Source organism: Crotalus tigris, unplaced genomic scaffold, assembly GCF_016545835.1.
Source record: "Crotalus tigris isolate CLP2741 ecotype Arizona unplaced genomic scaffold, ASM1654583v1 scf7180000017625.6296891, whole genome shotgun sequence".
Classification (NCBI taxonomy): Eukaryota; Metazoa; Chordata; class Lepidosauria; order Squamata; family Viperidae; genus Crotalus; species Crotalus tigris.
Window position 1 is genome coordinate 6,026,974 of NW_024096520.1, and position 20,525 is coordinate 6,047,498.

General features: G+C 36.7%; 1 protein-coding gene across 5 annotated transcripts in view; it reads left to right on the top strand.

Annotated features, from left to right (window-relative positions):
- ITPR1 (inositol 1,4,5-trisphosphate receptor type 1) overlaps window positions 1-20,525 on the top strand; it is a 253,455-nt gene that overhangs the window by 35,842 nt on the left and 197,088 nt on the right. For all 5 annotated transcript variants that reach the window (XM_039334139.1, XM_039334135.1, XM_039334136.1 and 2 more), the window contains exon 2: window positions 13,469-13,576. In XM_039334139.1, the coding sequence (XP_039190073.1) occupies window positions 13,485-13,576 (92 nt within the window). In that variant the 5' untranslated portion in view covers window positions 13,469-13,484. The remainder of the gene's footprint in view (window positions 1-13,468; window positions 13,577-20,525) is intronic.

Sequence of the window (20,525 nt, forward strand, 5' to 3'; positions counted from 1 at the left end):
TCCAGCAGCATATTGATTTATTTTACTATTGCTGCCCTATATAGTTAGCTTGTACCTAAAATTGAATGTGTATATTGCTGTTTCCAAACACTTTTTTTGTGTTTTTTATTATGCTAAACTAACTCAGAAAAGAAAAATTTGAATCACGCAACAGCACTGTAAGATTAACACAACTCCAAAATTGATAAACAATTTTTTTAAAAAATCAGAGATAGGCCTAACAATTATATTAAAAACAACACAATTCCAGAAAAAGTACCAAATTGCTCAAAAATCTTTTTTGACCCTTAGTCAAATAATTAAATAATAAGATTTGCTTGATAGTGAGATGGTTGGCATATACATTTAAAAAAATAAGTAAACATTTAATTTATCAATTAACAATTGGCAAATTGTAGGACCGTTTCAAATATAAGTAAAATATTTAAATCATTATAGGTGTTAATTAGTAAGACCTATATCTACAAAACTATCTTCCTGTCCCTTTTCCCATTTTGGTTCCACCTTCCCCCAATTTAAATCTTATCGTCAGTCTACCTATTCAGTGTCTAATAGCTGCAGTTCACGAAAGCTTCTGCCTTTAAATAAAATGTGTTACAAAAGGTTCTAACAAACCCGTTCAGATTTTTTTTGTCATCATAGAGTAACACAGCTCTCCTCCTACAATCCTTCCAATAATAACTCATTTAGTCAACCCCCATGCCTGCTAAAATCCCTGATTTTATCCTTAATAAGTTTTAAAATGTAGATATAGGATGAGTTTCCTACAAAATTATGTTTCTCTTCTGTCCTTCATGATGGACACAAAGAACCTCTTAGGTGGTCCTAGTTTGAGTATATGTTGACTATTTACATCAAGCATGGGGAACTAAGGTCCCTTTATGACCTGTGGACTTCAAATCCCAGAATTTTTAAGGCAGCATGGCTGGCTCAGGAATTCTAGTAGTTGAAGTCCACAGGTTATAATTCTGTCAAAATTCCTGAGCCAGCCATGCTGCCTCAAAAATTCTGGGATTTGAAGTCCACATGTCATAAAGGGACCATAATTCCCCACCCCTGATTTAGGTGAATGTATACTTTATGTTATAAATCAATTAAATTAAATTTCAATATTCATAGGCAGTCCATTTCTGAATGTCAGATGGTAAAGATACACAAATTAAGTCTACTCTTATTTTTTAATTGTCTCCTCTAAAAGCATTTGACTAATGTACAGAAGAAAAAGAATTGTGATGTTGATCAACAAAGCTTGCAATATGCCAATACTCCTTTTATGACCTTCAGTACCTTCATCTCCAAGCTGACAAGACCAAAATAGCACCCCCTCTGCTTTTATTTCAACATCATAAGAAAATATTAGGCAAAAAGTATATTATGCATTTTGCAAAATTAGAGCACCCTTTTCTCTTTTGAAAATGTATGGCGTTTTCAGTGGAAAGGCTAGTATATCCTTGTGGTTGATGGATAGTGATGAAGACATCCCATGACAAATTTTAGAAAGACAGCCTTGGAAAAGGAAGTCTCCAACTTTCCTTTTTAGGGGAGATTGTTGAAAAGGTGGTTGGGCTTCTGACCAATTTAAATCAGATTTCAAATTTGAATATAGTAATGAGACAGAGCTGATTGCATTGTCATTGACCTCTGTTGGGATGGGGATGATGTGGCTGTTCTAGTTCTCCTTGATCCTTCTGAACATTTGAAGCAATTGATCATGGTATCCTTCTAGACCATTAACAGGGTGTATGGGGTGGATAGCACTGAATTGCATTGATTCTCCTCAGTTCTCTGTGGGTGCAATTGCAATTGATACAAGTAGGCAGGGAGAGTTGAGGGAGAGCCCCCTCATTTGTGGATTTCTTCAGGACTCAGTAATCCCAACCCTTCTGTTTAAGATCTGTCTAAGGGCGCTGGATGAGATCATCAATTAGCTTGAGGTTCGTAGTGATCTACTTGTTTTCTATTAAGTATGCTATCAAAAATAGTCTCTTGTCAATGCTTCTGTTCCAAAATAATCATTATCACAATTTCTATAATATATGGTTCAATGCCTGAATACTTCCCAAGAATCCTACTCCATGTAAAATGTTGTTTTAACTTCTGTATATGTTGTTGGCTTATCTTGCAAAAATCTGGAGATTCTAAGAATAGATAAGAGTTTTGATGATGTACCTAGAATGGTATTTGCGCATTCCCACCTATCTATCTTTTGGAGATTAGGTTTGCATGTATGAACAAGCTTACTTTTAATACTATAAGCTTTTTGTTGTTATGTTCAGTGTAGTTTCATAATTTCAGTTTAGGATAGTAAAAAAATAACCAAACCAAATGTTAGTTGTATAAGCTTGCAGTGTTCACAGAGTAACATAATAAATCATTGTTGTAAACCATTTTATTTATATCAAGAACAATCTAATGAGAATTGAAGCATAATATTTAACAAGCCCCTTAACAGAATATTGGTGAATTTTTTGGATTTTGTTTTGTATATATGGTCAGAAATAATACATTGTATATGCTAAATATCTTGATCTTTAAATGCAATAGACATTTAATTATATCACCTTTGTGTGGCCTTTTAGTATATTGCATTTGAAACCTTTGGAATTGTTGCTATTTTTAATTTCTTAATGTGATGTAAATCTCTATTTTTATTATAAAAAGTGGCTTCCCACAAATTGATGAATAGATGTGCTATGATAAACAATGCATTAATTTTGTAGATCAAATTGCAAATATATACTATTTTTAAAAAGGAATGCTAATGTTTATTTTTTCCTGAGAAACAACTGATTCTAATATTCCAAGAAATAAAGGCTTTATCGCTTTTAACGGAAATGACTAAATGTGACCTTGTACATTCTCTGAAAGTCATTTATTGGGAAGAGGAGAAAAAAATAATCTTAAAGTAAAACTGCACCAAGATTTCTTTCTGTAATGGGGTGATTGATGTTCTTTCATAATTCATCTAGCTGTGACATATATACCTGCCTTTTCTTCAGAATCTCAAGGCAGCATGTATGACACTTATTTCTGCTGTTTGTTTTTTTTACAATTGCAATTCTATGAGGAAAGTTGGAAATTACTAGTCCAAAGTTGCTTAGTGGGGTGAAGGATGACTAGAACCACAGATTCTCCGTTCTAAACCAACAAAACCTATACCATGCTCTCTGTTAGAATATACTTTTTATACATTCTTCCAATGAAGATTTTGCAAAATGTTACGTAGAATAAGCCAAACAATTTCATATACTTAGTCAATACTAGGATGTTATTTAGATCGTAAGGATGACTAAATATAAGGTCCTGGCTTCTTCTGTCTTCCTTTTCTTCATGTATGATGATTAAGACCTTTTGATTGTAGCTTACTTGGAAACCATGTTTAATTTCATGTTGACCTTCAATTTTTGGGGTATATGAATCAGGAATAAGGAAAATGACCATGACAGAAATATGCAGGATCCATTGTCTAGACTCTAGAAAAAAGACTAAAGTATTTCTTAAAACGCAGTGAGATAACATTTAGAAGTGGCTCAGGTAGAGGCTTCTCTAATTTTCTAAACTATAAGAAGCAATAGGAGGTTCAGAACAATAAGACTTTCAAGATTCTGTTGTTATGATTAATCTTCAGAAAAGTAGCTTTTGCCTCCTTGAGAGTTGATTGCCTGGTCTGGTCTGCCAAGAGGGGCTGAAAAAAATATGATTTGTTTATAGTTCATGGACTTGAGAAATATGCAAAACATTTTGTAGCAACAGTTTCATGCATGGAATACAGACATGTGTAGATCAAAGAACATGACTCTGGAATATGCATATTAGAAGTAGAACCAGAATATGTATATTCTGAAACTAAATATTAAAATATAGGAGACAGTGGGAAAAAGGCCAAACCATGATGGTATGCCATTCACAGTGCTATCAACAGAATGGTAAAGGGAGGGAAAGCATTGAGACGATCGAATGACAAATCAATAAATGTGGACTGTTGGGTTATGCTACCTTGGATTCAAACATGGTGGCAACAGTAGCAAATTGGAGAGGAAAATACTGATGCTTGATCAAGGAAAAGAAGCATGTGGGCATGCTACCCTGAAATTGAAGAGCCACAGTGTCAAAGGCAAAACAAAGGACTAAAGAGGGTGGTACAGTCTGGGGAAGGGGCAGGTGGGTATGAAGTTAGAGAAGGACAAGGTACACCAGCCTTTCTTGTATGTTCTTCAACTCACTGAAACCTTGTGTCACAGATTTCCAGAAGTTCTAGGTTTTAATTTGGTTAGACAGTGAGCTGCCTGGAGCCAGTCCAGCCAAACTTTTGAGTACAATGAGTTTATTCCATGCCTGTAGTAAAACACATTTTCTGTTTCTATGGCTTTACACATTGTAAGTCAGTTATTTGCTGACAGTGTGGCTATCCTAATTAGCATTCAGAGAAAACTATAAAAAAGGACTCGTTTTATAACAAGCGAAGCTGCCAAAATCAGCCTTTGATACATGTTGATGAAATGAAATGTTTTCACAAGTTCCACCTGATGTACCCAACAGAGCAATAAAGATATAAAACAAAGCAGGTGAACAAGTAGATTATTTTACATACTGGGAATGTGAAGCATGTATAACTGGTGCAGCACCACAAGTGACATATTGACTGAAAAAAACCCTCCAACATTTGTAATGGCCATTCTAATTCCTAAAATGAAAAAAAAAGTGTAATGTACAGTTATAGCATCAGAGCTTGATTATATTATGCAATGTGATGATCAATTCTTTTTTATGCTGTGAGAGTTGGTGCATTAGAGTAGAAAACTAGTTTTTTTAACAGATGTATATTTCACATCCTTGTTATCAAATATACAGTAAAGATCCAAAATGAAGAAGTCCATAGCAATGGATATCTTGGACTTAATAAAAATCAGCTGACTTTGTTCAAACTTCAGTGAACCTACATAGAAAAGCAAAACGAAGTTTGCATTGCAATTAGAAGTCAAAAAGACATTGAAGGCATTGTATAGAAGCATATTCCTAAATCTTAAAGGAAAAGACTATAGTAGAAACAAATTACAACAGAAATTAGCATGCTCCTATGAGATGCCCCTGCATGAGTGAGTCAGGTGTAGTGGCAATAAGCCTTAATTTTTCAATCTGACTTGGTGTTGATTAATAAATTCTGGGATTAGACTAGACTAAGACTAGATTAGACTAAGACTAGACTAGACTAGACTAGACTAGACTAGACTAGACTAGAATAGAATTCTTTATTGGCCAAATGTGGTTGGACACACAAGGAATTTGTTTCCAGTGCATAACCTCTCAGTGTACATACTAATAATAATGATAATCATGATCATATACAACATGAAAATACATTCATCATAAATTGTGAAATATAACACTTTATCATAAATCATAAGATGCAATACTTAGTAATAGTCATAGAGTACTAGCTAAGCAAATAACATGAATCATACTAGAGTATAAAAAACAACAATATAAATTGTAAGATACAAGCAGCAAAGTTATAGTTATAAGAAGATAAGGATAGGTAATAGGAAAGATGAGAAGTATCATAGTAATACAGCTTTACTAGTATTTTGACAGTGTTGCTAAACCATAATGTGGTTTATTTGATTTGTATTTAGCATATTCTCTGAATCTAACCAATGATCAGAACTTTCTGATCTCTGACCACTTTTGTTATCACTGCTCAAATGTCCCTCTTTGAGCCATCAACAGCTCATTGAAATCTTGCACTCACTACACAAGTTCAAATATAGGGCAGGATGCAAGTTTCATTTAACAATAAATTTGATTCGTCCTACAATCAGACAAAGGTGCCACTTAAAGCAAAGTCAACCAAAGTAAGAAACACTATATCTAGTCAGTAATGTCAACTACATGTTCAACCACTTAGTCCAACAGTAGACAAGATTTATCTTCAGATCCAACATTCATCTTCTGGAATCCTTTTGAGGGAGTTCTTTTAAACCATCCCGTTGACTTTCTCGGATGGTTATTACATACTGGTTGCAGAAATGCAGTTAAAGTAGGTTTAGCATTATATAATTAATGACATCCTTTAGCAGCAGCCCAGTTCTATAGGTTATTAATCTTGGAGCCCATGGTTGGGTTTGTCTAGTTCTGGGTGTGTGTGTGTGTGTGTCTTTGAATACAGTGGGAATTAAAGTGGATAACAATTAAATTTCAGTTTTGGAATGTGTGATAAAAGTTTTTTAACTGCTATTATTCCTTGATTCACCATTCAGGTTTAATAAGCTTTTCTTTCCCCTTTAATGTAAATGAGTCAGTACTCAGTGAAATGAAGTCACTTCCCTGTTTATAGTTTGAAGGCTGTATTTTTCAGAAAGTACAAATCTTCTTGCTGCTGAAACTTTGAATCCAAATAGGCAGAAATAGTTTTCATGCCTGCATGACTGATTCAGCTCTAGTTGAGGGGTGGGAGTGGAGGAGCTTTGACCACATTCTTGAAAAACTGCTGGCTTGTTCCTCAAATCCATTTTCACATTTTGCAGCCTTAAAGAATAAAAATGACAAAGCAGAGCTTTTAAAAAAGCCCCAGTGTTGAATGTTGATTTGCCAATAACAGTTGCCAAAAGTATTTCTTTCCTTTCCAGGTTACTATCACAAAGCTCCAGGGTCCACTGTGACTGTAAAGTTGACATTCTCACACAGTTTTTAAGAACAAAGTAAAAAGATCGAAAGTTAAGTCTACACAGCAATAAATGTATCCAACTTGCTTCTAGCTGAGAGAGAGTGACTGGCCCTAAGTCACCCATGGCTTCATGCCTAAGGTGGGACTGGAACTCACAGTCTTCTGGTTTCTAGCTTGGTATCTTAACCACTAGACCAAACTATATCCACACATATGGATGTGATTGCATTTTGTTTTCTTCTGAAAGATTTCTTCAGAATGTTGTTGTTGGGCGTGTGGGGAACATCATTTAATTAACTCTGGTCCTGGGGCCGCACTTTGTTCATGTTTTCTGCAAGGTAATACTTTAACAACTACCCTATTTTAACTGATGTTTTCTATAATCCATGAATTATATTTCTTTGTAAAAGCCTCCATTGAAGTAGATAATGAGTTTGAACAGCTGCTATTGTTCATTAGTGTTAACCTGTTCTAGTGGAAACAGTAAAAACAGAAGCCCCATTTTTTTCTGCTGCTTCAGTACTAGCCTTGCAAAAAAATTAAAATGGGGGAAGAGATTATTTATTTATTTATTTATTAAATTATACTTCAAAAAGCAGTAGTGGTGTGGTGTGGTGCAAAACCATTTGACAGGGCTTACAGGACCAAACTCAGCTGTAGGTTCTTCTTGGGCTTCATTTTGCTGTTACTGTATTTGAGGCCCATCATTATGTTAACATTGCACACATTATAAGGAGGGGGGGAACCACTACGACAGTTGAGAGAAAAACAAAGTGTGGATGTTTTGTATTAAATTATCTGGACCCTTTCTAGTTGGGTTTCAGTCCTGGTTATTGGTCAGAAACAGCATTGGTCGCTCTTGTAGATGATCTCTGGCAAGAGTAGGATGGAAGTAGTGACCCATCAGCAGCTTTCAGTACCGTTGACCATGGTATCCTTTTGGGCTGGCTGCAGGATCTGAGGCTGGGTGGCACAGTTCTACACGAGTTTGGTTCCTTTCTCCAAGGCCATTCCTAATCAGTGTTGATAGTGAATGAGAGATCCACCTACCTTTTGGGGTTCTGTAAGGTTTGGTACTTTTTTTGCTCCTTTTAAACATCTATATAAAGCCACTGGTAAGATCTTCTGACATTGCAGGATGTGGTATCATCAGAATGCTTTATATCTGAACTTTATATTTCCATCCCAGGTGATCTAAGTATTAATGTCGCTAACCTTTCCTGGATCATGCCTAGAAGCAGTGGGAGTCTGGATGGGGAACAACGGTCTTTAGCTGAACTCTGCTTAGTCCAAGTGGCTATCGGTGCATGGAGCCTTGGAATGTAGGAGTTTAGCAGTTTTAGTTCTGGATCACAGACCCTGTGATCAACCTGGGGGTTCTGTTAGATACACAACTCCTGCTAAGAGATCAGATAGCAGTCATGGCTAGGAGAGCCTTTGTGCAATTTCATGCTGTGCCCTTTCCTGGATCATGAGGCTCAATCAGTGGTGGGATTCAGCCGGTTCGCACCACTTCAGCAGAACCGGTAGCTAATTAATTGAGAAGCGTCATCCACACAGAGAACCGGTTGTTCACATCTTTGAATCCCACCACTGGGCTCAGTCATGTCCTGGTCATACCTCATTTAGACTACAGCAATGCACTCTACATGGGGCTACCCTTGAAGAATATTTGGAAACTACAACTGGCATAGAACACAGTTGTATGGACATTTCTAGGCAGGAAAAGAAAAAAGAAAAGAAAAAAGGCAAGGAAGGATACACCAGTGAATACTTTAGTAATAGTAATAGTAGTAAAGTTGGAAGGGACCTTGGAGGTCATCTAGTCCAACCCCCTGCTCAGGCAGGAAACCCTACACCATTTCGGACAAATGGCTGTCCAGTCTCTTCTTAAAAACTTCCAGTGTTGGAGCATTTACTGCTTCTGGAGGCAGGCTGTTCCACTGATTAATTGTTCTCACTGTCAGGAATTTTCTCCTTAGTTCTAGGTTGCTTCTCTCCTTGATTAGTTTCCACCCATTGCTTCTTGTCCTGCCTTCAGGTGCTTTGGAAAATAGATTGATTCCCTCTTCTTTATGGCAGCCCCTGAGATATTGGAATACTGCTATCATGTCCCCCCTTGTCCTTCTCTTCGTTAAACTAGACATACCCAATTCTAGCAACCGTTCCTTATATGTTTTAGCCTCCAGTCCCCCCTTTAAAAAAAAAAACCTCTTACTACCCTGAATAAAATTACTTACATAATATAAATTTAAAAAATGGTTTTGACAATAATATATCACATTACTCTTTCAAAATTAGAAATATTGAAATAATAAGCAGAACATACCATGTCTTATTATAATTTTTTTAGAGAAAATGGCATGTTTGATTATTGCAACCGATATAAAAAAATGTAGATTATAACACCAAACAAGATAGAGGTTATCTAATTTTTGTCATGCTGTGAACCACTAACATCTCAAAAAACAGAGCTTTCTTATTATTTTGATATCACAAATTTAGGAATCTGCAGTTATTAATTTAATAAACTAAATTGAAACCCTTGAAGTGCAGTGATTTTGAAATGTAACACAATGGGGGGAAAAAATCCCCTTCAGCTTGATGACACTTCTTAATAATGAAAGGTTAGGAAGTTACTTTTACTTAGAGGATTGAAGCTTAATATTCCTCTGGAGTGTGGACAGTGAAAGTGTGGGTGCTTAAAAAGAATTTCTTTCCCTTATATAAGCATTTCTCCCTTCTTTTAATATTGTTGATATGGTACACAGTTTGACAATTAAAACCATTTCCAGGGCTGTACTACTTAAGACTCCTCATTTGGAATCCTAAATTCACTAGCAACACTTATTAGAACAGATTTGACGTAATACAGTTCTGTAGCCAGAATCCTCCTGATCTAAGTAAGTACTGTATATTCCAATGTAAAAATAAGCTGTGGTTATGGACATTGTTTTGATAAAAAGGATTCAGTAGAAATTACCTTTTTTGTCCCTGTATTTTAAATACAGTTACTGTACAATTAAGGTACTAACCTGCATTTTCTCCTCTTTGCCTAGTAAGGCTGTCTATTTGTAAAGCCCAAAGGACAATCAAACCAGGCTTGTCTCTGTCTGATCTTGCAAACTCTGCTTTGTGATGCATGGGATCCAGATTATCCTTCCGGTTCTGCTCATCAGCCAAAGAACAAAAAAAGAAAAAAGGCTTAATCAAAGGCAGCATTACAAAGGCAACAGTAATTGTCTCCATGTGAAAACCCTACTTATATAGAATCCATTACTGAATGTGGATGATAAACAATCATATTCTCTGGTCTTTAAAATAATAGTAATAAAAAACAATTAAAGGCTTAGACATGACACATTTCATCAAACAACCTTTGGTTTTTGGTATATAGGTCTTTCCCAGAACATTCGATTACCTTTTTCGCAACAGTCCAAGCACAGTAAATCCAAAATAAATTGACGTGTTCCATATTTTTGAAATATCACAGTCATATATTAAGACCATTAAATCTTAAATGACTCCTAAGAACCCAATCCCTTGTGAGAATATTCAACCATTTAGAACAGGATCTTCAAACTCAACCCTTTTATGACTCATGGACTTCAACTCCCAGAATTCCTCAGCCAGGCATGCTGGTGAGGAATTCTGGGAGTTGAGGTCCATGAGTCATAAAAGGGCCGGGTTTGAAGGCCCCTGATTTAGAAGCTACCGAAGGGCATGATTAAAATACGTATGTTAAAATATATTCAAATATATTGCATGCCCTATAAAAGAATGTCAATTTTTTTTTTTTGTTAACAACCCCAATAGATCAGAACAATAATTTTGGATCAATTAGCCTCGTTTTAAGATCTCAGAAAACACATTTGATTATGCAAGTACTCCTTAAGAACATTTGTTCAATGACCATTGACAGTTACTACCATGCTGAAAATAATGACTATGACTAATCCTCACACTTATGACTATTTATTTATTTATAAAATTTATTGGCTGCCCATCTTACCATAGGGTACCTCCGGCTGGCCACTGCAGCATCCTGTGGTCACATGATCAAAATTTGGGCATGTATTTACAACATTTGCAGGGTCTCAGGGTCATGTGACTGCTATTTATGATCTTGCCAGCCAGCTTCCAATAGTGTCCAAGGCAGAAGCCAGATTTACTTAATGACTGTAGTTAAAAAAAAATCAGTTTGTAAAATTGGACATGACCTCACTTCGTGACCACCTCACTTAGCAATGCAAGTTCTGCTCCTAATTATGGTCATAATTCGAGGTTCTCTGTACATTAAAACCTGAGGCAATCTAATCTGTATTTTACGAAATTCCAGCAATCTGTTCCAGATTCTTCGTATATTGTCCATATTTATTTAGTATTTTTCAATTTTCAAACAAACTGACTTGTTGGCTTAGCTTTCTAAAAAGGTTTCTCTAATACATTTGGAACCATATAGATTACTGCAGCAACAATGCCTCTGTTCCATGCAGAGCATAATGGGTGCTTTAAATGAGGATATTACCAATTCAGCTATTTTGGGTGAGTTATAGTTGTTGTTGTTTTTCATTTCAAAGGTTTTAAAAATATCATTAATCATGAGACCATTACAGTTGTACCATTTTCTACCTACACTTTTGAAAAAAACAAAACCAAACCAAAAAACCTTGCCATTTTTAGTTAAGAATTATTTCAGGGAGTCAATTTCTCAGGAGAATCAGGATTAGATTTTAACTTACAATTCAATATTGTCCAAAGATATCTAAAATAAATTCAGTGCTAGAAATACAACAGATTTCCTATTATCCTTAGAACAAAATATTTACTGGGATTTCATATATGCTTTACTCTGTTGTCAACTTTATTTCAGTGCATAATATCACTGCCATTTTAATATGAAAATCCTAGCCTTAAAAAGAGAAAGCCTTGCAGTTTGACCATTCCATAGTGATATAATAACTAACATACCACTTTATTTAAAGTGTCTAAGTGAAATCAATCTTGAGTAAATACTCATTTTCACAATATTTATTCCTCCCCATACACTCATAAATCCTCTTAGTTAAAAAAAGCCTGCAGTTTTATCAGTTTTCTTTAATAGCTATTCAGTTATTTTTAAAGTACAATAATATTTTAAAGGACTTTGGGTTTTGTCCATATTCATGATAATATCTCTCATTAGGCCACTTGCAAAATTATTGGATTTTTTGGGAGAAAGATAATTGCCAAGGTATCATGCCTTCTTTTGACTTACACATTTAAAAGGGGGAAAAAAGGCTGGCATTTTTTTTCTCATTGGGGTTATAAATAGAGCTCTCTGGACAAATCTTTCAGATGTTCTCCCACTTTTTGCTACCCAAAGTGAGGAAGCTCAGATGCCAAGCCTGCCATCTCCTTGACCTTAACTATTCCTGAAGTGCTCCATTTCATTTTAGTTATTTGTATTCACCTGTCATGTCCTCTTTTGGGTGCCCTGCCATTCTGTTGGAGGGGGAGCATTCTTTACATGCTTTTGCTTTTTTTCGGAGACAAGATGGACTCCCTTTGAGCCGGTTCCAGTCTGACTCCAAGGTCGCTGTGCCCTGACGATGACCCATTATCAAGCCTGTACCTCAGAACTCTCAAAATAACCTTGTGGCACTGTATTGGCTGCCGATGGACTGGTCAGGGGTGTTGGGTTTGGAATGGAAGAAGTGCCTTGTGCTTTGCGCAGGACTGTTAGATTTTGCCTGACTGTACTGCAACTACTTTCTCTCAGTAAAAGTTCCTTTGATTAATCTTATGGAGTCAAGAGTCATGCTTTCCTGAGAGGATTAGCTGGGGCAGGTCATTACATCACCTTTATTACTTTTACAAATATAACTCAAGGTGGAGAACATATCCCTCACACTCCTCCGATTTTCCCCATAATAACATAACCTGTGAGGTGAGTTGGGCTAAGAGAGAGTGTCTGGCCCAGGGTCATCCAACTGACTTTCATGCTTAAGGTGAGGCTAGAACTCACGGTCTCCTGGTTTCTAACCTAGCATCTTAAACGTTAGACCAAACTGGTTCTCTCATTTCCTGGATTCTTGTTCTCCCACTTCCTGTATTGGATTATCAACTACTGCAAAAAAACATAGAAAAGTCAGCAATCCTCACAGCAAGGCAAAAACAGTCTGAGTCAAAGCCGAGGGAGTGTATTCTGAAAACAAACACCTATTCCTGGCAAAAGCCCCTCCTCATGGTGTCTCCTTAAATTCTACTCTCCAGGTGAACCTCGTGAAGAGGGGCGGGGCACCCTGCTCCCAAGTAGTCAGGTCCCCTGTGCTGCCTCTGCCTTCTCTTCATTTTTCTCACTCAGGGACCGGGCGGAAGAGACATTTGCTCATCTCCGGAGCTCTGCCACTCATCTGCTCCACTGCCTGGCCTTTCCATCTCCTCCCCGCTTCCTCGGTCAGCCTGCACCCTCTCCTCCTCCCTGCCTACTCTTCCAAGGCCTGAGGGACCTGGGACTACCTCGTCCTCATTCTCAGGTCGTTCCTCATGAGCCATAGGGACTGCACATCCCCCTCCATTGGCCCCGGCTCGATCTCCTCCTCCTCCTTGGACCCGGGCTCCAACGGGGCCATGAAACTGACATTGTAGTTTTGAACAGTCACTAAGCAAATGGTTGTAAGTCAAGGACTCCCTATATATTCCTCTATGGTTGTGTGTAATTCATGTGAATTTATATTGGTGACAAACTTTCCTTAAACCTCAGTCACCATGACAAATGCTGTTGCTGATTAATATTAATAAGTCCCTTTTTCCTTCTTCTAGAACCAGCAAGACCCAGATGTCTGACAAGATGTCAAGTTTTTTGCACATTGGAGACATTTGTTCTTTGTATGCAGAGGGTTCAACAAATGGATTTATCAGCACTTTGGGGTAAGAGCAGCCACTTTCTTACACTGTACAGAATATATTTATTGAACTGTCATTTGAAAAATACGGGACTAGTCATCAAATAGTGTAGGCCAGTGGTTCTCAACCTGTGATCTGTGAACCCTTGTGCTCCACGATGTCGTCACAGGAGGTCCGTGAAGGCTTGAAGAAATGTTATGATTTAAATCTTGAGTTAGGTCTGGGGGTCTGTGGCCATGGTCTGTGGCCACAGAAGGTATTTAAATGGGGTCCATGGTGAAGAAAAGGTTGAGAACCACTGGTGTATGCCATCATCCAGAGTTTAACAGTACTGGGTATCTCTTTTTTCCCCCTACAGCCATAAATCCTGGGTTAAGAAGTTTCCCAGGTGAGTGAATACATTTCAGCCAAATCTAACTATTTTTCTTTTTTAAAAAAACCAACCCCTCCCTCTTACTTTCCTTAATTTTTGATGCTCTGAGGATGGTCTTAAAGGGATATCAAAGAATGGAACTATGTTGCTTTATATTCAGGGTAAAGAATTGGGAAAGAAGGATGTTTAGAAGCAGTTCTTGTTACTGAAAGTAAGGCAGATGGTGCACAGTGGGGTTTTTGTCGACACATTATCAACCTGAGACAAATTTTGTAGACTTGACAGTAATTATGAGCAATCTTTTTTTCAGTAAACCTGGAACTGTGTAAATGGGAGGCATTTATTTATTTATTTTACATCACTCGACTCCCAGTGATTGTGGGCAGTTTATAGATGATAGCACTCAGAACAATAAAATAATATAGTGATAGAAATCAAAGAGTGAAAGATGGCAAAATCTGAGCAACAAGCAAACCCAACATATGGAATCTTTGGTCACCCTCACCAAAAGCCTGAATGAAGATTCAGATCTTCAAAGCTATGCAAAAACAGCAGCAGGATGGGCACCACCTGGATCTGTGGGAGGTGCTGTTACATGTCCCAATAGATGGCCATGCCAACTTTCCAAGATCAAATTATCTGGGCAGATACTATGGGAGGTAGGCAGTTCTTCAAGTACCCAGACCCTATGCCCGTGGTGGCGAACCTATGGCACATGTGCCACAGGTGGCACATGGAGCCATCTCTGGTGGCATGCGACCCATTGCTGGGCTGAGCTGCTCCCTCCTTCTCTCTGCGCATGCACCTCTGCACGTGTGCAGTCTGGAAATAGGCAAGAGGCTATAAAAGGAGCAACTTTTGGCAGAAGCAGCATTTGCTGCAGATAGCAAAAGAGTGAGCACGAGTCGGAGCAGACAGTGAGCCTGGCACCTGGCGATGCATAAGTGGGTTTTGGTTGCACTTTGGGCACTCGGTCTCTAAAAGATTTGCCACCACTGCCCTATGCTATTCATTTATACTAAATAGGCAGTCCTTGACTTATGAGCACAATTGAGCCCAAAATCTCTGTTGCTAAGTGAAATATTTGTTAAGCCCCATTTTACGATCTTTCTTGCCAGAGTTGTTAAGTGAATCATAGCAGTTGTTAAGTCAGTAACACAGTTGTTAAGTGTATCTGGCTTCCCATTGACTTTACTTACGCCTACTTTTAGGAGTTTGGTAGTGAGTTTGTGTTGAAATTATTTGGTGAATTGTGCAAAGCTATGGTTTATTTTAATTTACTGAGTAAGACAGAATGGTTTGTTTTTTTTATGTTGAATCGAAACTGTAATAACTGTGCTTAATTGGACTATATCAAAATTAAACAAACCACATTATGGCTTAGTGTGATATTTGAACTCAGCTATTGGCTGTGTATGGACTTTGTATTATGAACAGATGATGAAGACATACAACTGGGAGCCTTGGCTCATATTTCACCTCTCTTCTTCAACACCATTTTTAGTCTGCATTGCCCATACCTTGCAAATATTACTCGAACCTGCTAAACTTCAAATAATTTGTTTTTTGCTTGCAGTTCACCAGTCTCAACTGGCTTGTTTAAACAAGTCATATGGCAGTTGACATAAAATGAAGTATTCTTCTGTCAAAACTTATATTTTCCTAGGTAGCTATGATAGGAGTGGTAGGATAAACACTGATATGAAGGCTTATAATAAGTTATTTTCATACTAAGATTTGGTTTCATGCTGCATCTAGACATGCAGATTAGATTCTGAGACTGCTGGGTTTCCATTAAAAGTTTAAGACTTCAAAGTAAGGGAAGCCAGGAAAGGGGAGAGAAAGATTTGATTTTTAAATATGACAGAATATGTATATATAAACAGACTTTGAATAAGTGGTACTTTTGAGAAGTGATTTATATAGTGTACATATAGTTTATACTATATTAGCTACTAACTTTCCTTTAATATAGGAAACATTCTTTGCTTCCTTATAGAAGGCAATAAATAACATAAAATGTTAAATTTTGATAAGGAACTGGCAGTGTTCTTCTGAAAGTAATTAGACAGTAAAAAGGGATCAGAGAAGCAACAAATCCTATACAACATATATATAAATTTTACAGATGGCCTCAAACTAAGACTCTATTGCATGCTAATCACAAAAAGAGGAACAGCATTGTTTTTCTTATACTTCTATGATGCTTTTCTGGCAATGATTTCATTGGATGATGATTTAAATATTAAACTAAGAAATAAGTTACACAGAGTAATACATTTTTTATAACCTGTTCAGAAGCAAATAGTATTTAGTGTCTAGTATTTATATTTCTTCAGCAGAACAAAATGTCAACTATAACAAGATACAATATATATTACTCAGGACCTTAAAAAACACACAACAGTAACAGCAGCAATTCTTAGTTAAATTCAGTAGACATTGCCAAGTGGACAATCTAGAAGTGTTTATGTGCATATGTAAATATAGGACATATACATTATAATAAAATTTCACAGATCTACTGTATTACCAATTTTAAAGAACCTTCAAGCAATAAGAAATGTAGTACATAGAATATAAATTTACAAAACAGAAGTATTGTTGTCACAAAATTCTCTAGATGAAGCATTATGGAGAAAAAGCTGAGTTTCTTTGGACATAAGAAGAGCCTGATTTTTTAACTCAGAGCATATGTATCCAAGATGGGAAACTGAGACTCTAATATCCCATACAGACCTGGAGTCTCATTGCTTCATGAGGCTTTGCATGTGCGCATAACAGGGCTCAAAACCAGTTTTGATTCACAATTGAATAAGAAAGCTTTAATGAAAACGGTAGTTGTTGATGACTTCAGTATTCTGTGCTTTAGCAGATGGTAGCGCCTACCTTGGCTGAACTTAGAAGAGAAGAATATTCTTGTTACTATGAGAATGGGAGTATTCCAGCTAATTAGCTAGACTGGGAAAGTGAAAGGAGCAGTTTAGAAGAAGACAATGGCAAATCACTTCTGCATTATTGCCAAAAAAAAAAAAAAATCTATATAGATGTATCCATGTAATCACCTGGAATTGGGCTTGACTCAGAGGAGTTATTTGTTTACAGTATTTTTAAGTACCCTTTACAAAAGAGTGGACAACTGCAACATGCAATATCCCATTTATTAAACATACTTAAATTATACTTGAATTATACTTCTCTGCAGGCAACTCTACTATTATTGTAAAGAACTGAAGCACTTGAGAACTGAAAATGAATAGATGAAGAAAATTATAGGGAACTGAGAACCTTCTATTGAGAAGGCAGGAAGGAAATCGTTATAGACGTTGCATCTGCTTTATCTGCAGCTAGAAGTAGTTATGATATAAATAGAGAAGTTAAATAACATTGTGAATGCCTTCCCAAGATCTTCAAGTATTAAATACATAGGCCATTGTGATTACATAAATATTAATCACTGCCTCCTTTGTGTGAGCAGAACTGATTTGGTATTAATTCTTGGGTAGTTTTATTAAACTTCAGTTCATTTGAAGTTTTACTTGATGCTTTTGCTAGAAAAAGCTGCTGTGGTAAACTGTAAGCTACTGCTTAGCCTGAGTATGAATATTTCCCAATTCTTAGGCAATACCCAGTATCTCATAGTTGGTATTCAAGAAGAGTTTTAAGCATGTGGGGAAAGATAACTAGAATAATGATCAAATGGCTAAGATGACATGCAGCCTTAGACTAACCAATATTAGTAGTTCTGAATCCTCAGTATTTTTTTTAAATGAAAATAGTATTTAATATGAACAATCCTCCCAAATATTAAAAAAAACTCAGTGTGATATGTACTTATTCCTATATCACATTAAAGTTAGAAACCTGCAAGAGATTACATAGTAGAACTCGTGAACAAAGAAAATGGACTAAGTTTAATGTGTTTTTATATCCAAATAATAAACCTAGTTGCCATTAATACTATATACACAATTTCAATTTTCTTTCTATAGTCCCAGAATAATAATTATTTGCCTATGATCTAATTTCTGATGAAGGTGAATCTACCCCTCTTTTAGAATTAACAATCTATTTGCTATAATTTCAGAAAACTGTAAGATAAACTTTGACTTCATATTTCTGTTCTCTCATTTTCTATATGCATTCTTTGGGGGACAGAGTGGTGTGTTACAAGGAATTAGGGTTTTCTTTAATAAGGTATACAAGTGAGATGAAACATCAGAAAACATTCTCTCTTCTGTATAACTGGAATCTGGCATTAGATGGCATCTGGTTTCTTCACTGTGTCATTTCTAATGACACAGTGTCATTCCAGTTGCCAATTATGTTTTATTTCACTGCTGAGCTGAGGTCAGAGCTTTACTTCTTTCTGGGCTTTAGATCACAAAACTATGTTGTAAACTTTCAAAATTTTGAAAGCCAAATGATTCCTTCAAGATAACTACCCACTGAGGTTTGGGGTCTTCTTTGTTTTGTTTGCTACAAATGATCTAGCAAGTAGCTAAACCATGACAAGCTCTGAGCTTTAAATTAAAATTAATCTATTTTGCAACAGAGACTAAAGTATTGCAGAAGTTTACTCTTTGCAAATCAGTAGAGGTTTGGGACTTCCTTCATCATAGGATAAGGTTGTCAAAAACTGAATTGAAATGAAGTAAATTGGCTGTGCAAATCTGCAACAGAAAGATCGATTTGAAATCCAGCTGAGGAGTATAAAGAAAATAAATTATCCCAGTGCATCCCTGTAAAAGAGCCAATTGGGCAGTGACTTGGAATGTAATTTTTTTTTATTTTAAGACCCTAGTTCAAACTTGGCCCTTGCTCAGCCAGCATTCCTCAGCATGCTGGCTGAGGAATTCTGGGAGTTGAAATCCACAAGTCATAAAAGGGCCAAGTTTGAAGACCCCTGCCCTAGTTCTTCCTCCTAATCACCCTGATTGCCTCTCTGCTCTGGCTCCCACCAGAGTCAGCAGAGATGGCATGGTCCAGGTCTTACCTTTAGACAATGATATAGACATTGTGCCTTCTCTATCTCTGTGCCTGTCCTGGAGATCCGATGGGTTCTGACTCTTTTGGTCTTTTCCAAGTCATTAAAGATCTCAATATTCTAATAAGCATTTGGGCCAAAAGGTTGAGTAAGCCCAGCTGCTTACTTTTAGGTTGCTTCAATGAGGATTTTTGGATAAGGGTTATGAATTGTATTTTTATCTATTGTTTCTGAGGTTTTTTTTGGTAGCAGTCTAGAGTTACTGTAGTGCAGTGTTTCTCAACCATGACAGTTTTAAGGCATGTGGACTTCAACTCCCAGAATTCCACAGCCAGCAATGTGTGATGGCAGCTTTACAATTATTTAAATAAATAAATGTAATTTCAAAGTGGAATTGCCATTAATGAGTCAGAAGGAATTCCTGGGAGCCAAAACACAGAGGTCTCTTGTAGCTTATAAACTAAATTCTTCATCTCAGCAAAGATCAGCCTCATGATCTAATGGAAGTTTCCATATTTATACAACGAGACCCACCAGATGTTAGAGATAGCCAAGCCCATGCTAAATTTCACTTAAAAGCATGGAGGCAACCATAAACCTACTGCCAAACTGTCTCCAGCCAGCAATATATAAGATTTATTTTTCTATTTTTAGAATAAACTAGAAAAACAGTGAAATGTATGTACACACCCTTCCCTTGCTGGATCTTTTGCTTTTGACTTGGCCCAAATTACTTCCAGAAGCAAAGTTTATTTCTAGTCTTATAATATGTGCACCTATACTGATGTTTATTTACAGGAAGTAGCTTGCTCTGAGATAAGACAGTATCTGGTTTCCTAGGAGTTAACAAACATTAATATCAGTCAACACATGTCACTTCTTATGTATATCTATACAGCCAATGGGTTGCCTTTTCAACACCCTGTTGATGTAGAAGTTAGAGTATGGAAGCTTTTGTAATGGCTTAATGACAAATGATGATGTTTTTACAAGTTCTATATTTGGAAGCTGTATAAATATATAAACATGAATATATATATATATATATATATATATATATATATATATATATATATATATATATATGATAGGAAATAAAATGATCACCAGGGTAATAAAACTATAAAATTTATTAAAAAGCGCCTAGCTTTCGCCGTCACCTGCCGGCATCCTCAGGGCTAGTGCGCCAGGGAGTGAGAGAGTCATTTTTATAGGTGTAGTGAAGTCTGCGCACGACTCCTCGACCTCGTCATCGGGCCTGAATAGAGTGACTGCGCACGGCTGGTCTGTTCCTTTCTATTCATTTCAACCGCACGTTCATCTTCCTCCATCCTTCTTTCCCTCAGTCTTGGGGTGGATGGGCAAATGTCTTTATGATTGCAACAGTCTCTATGCTTTAACTCTTTTTCCCTCGGGAGTAGATGGTAATACACATTTCATGTTTATTTTACAGTCCTCCTTCGTTCCGTTGTTCTTCCTATGGCAAGTTTTTTGTTGAGTTTTGGTATTTTTACTTCTTATATGGGTGTCATCTAAATGATTTTGTGGGTCCTTTCGGGGTGATTGTGATTCATTAGCGGTTTGGAGCTGGAGGGGGGAGGTCGTTCGAATGT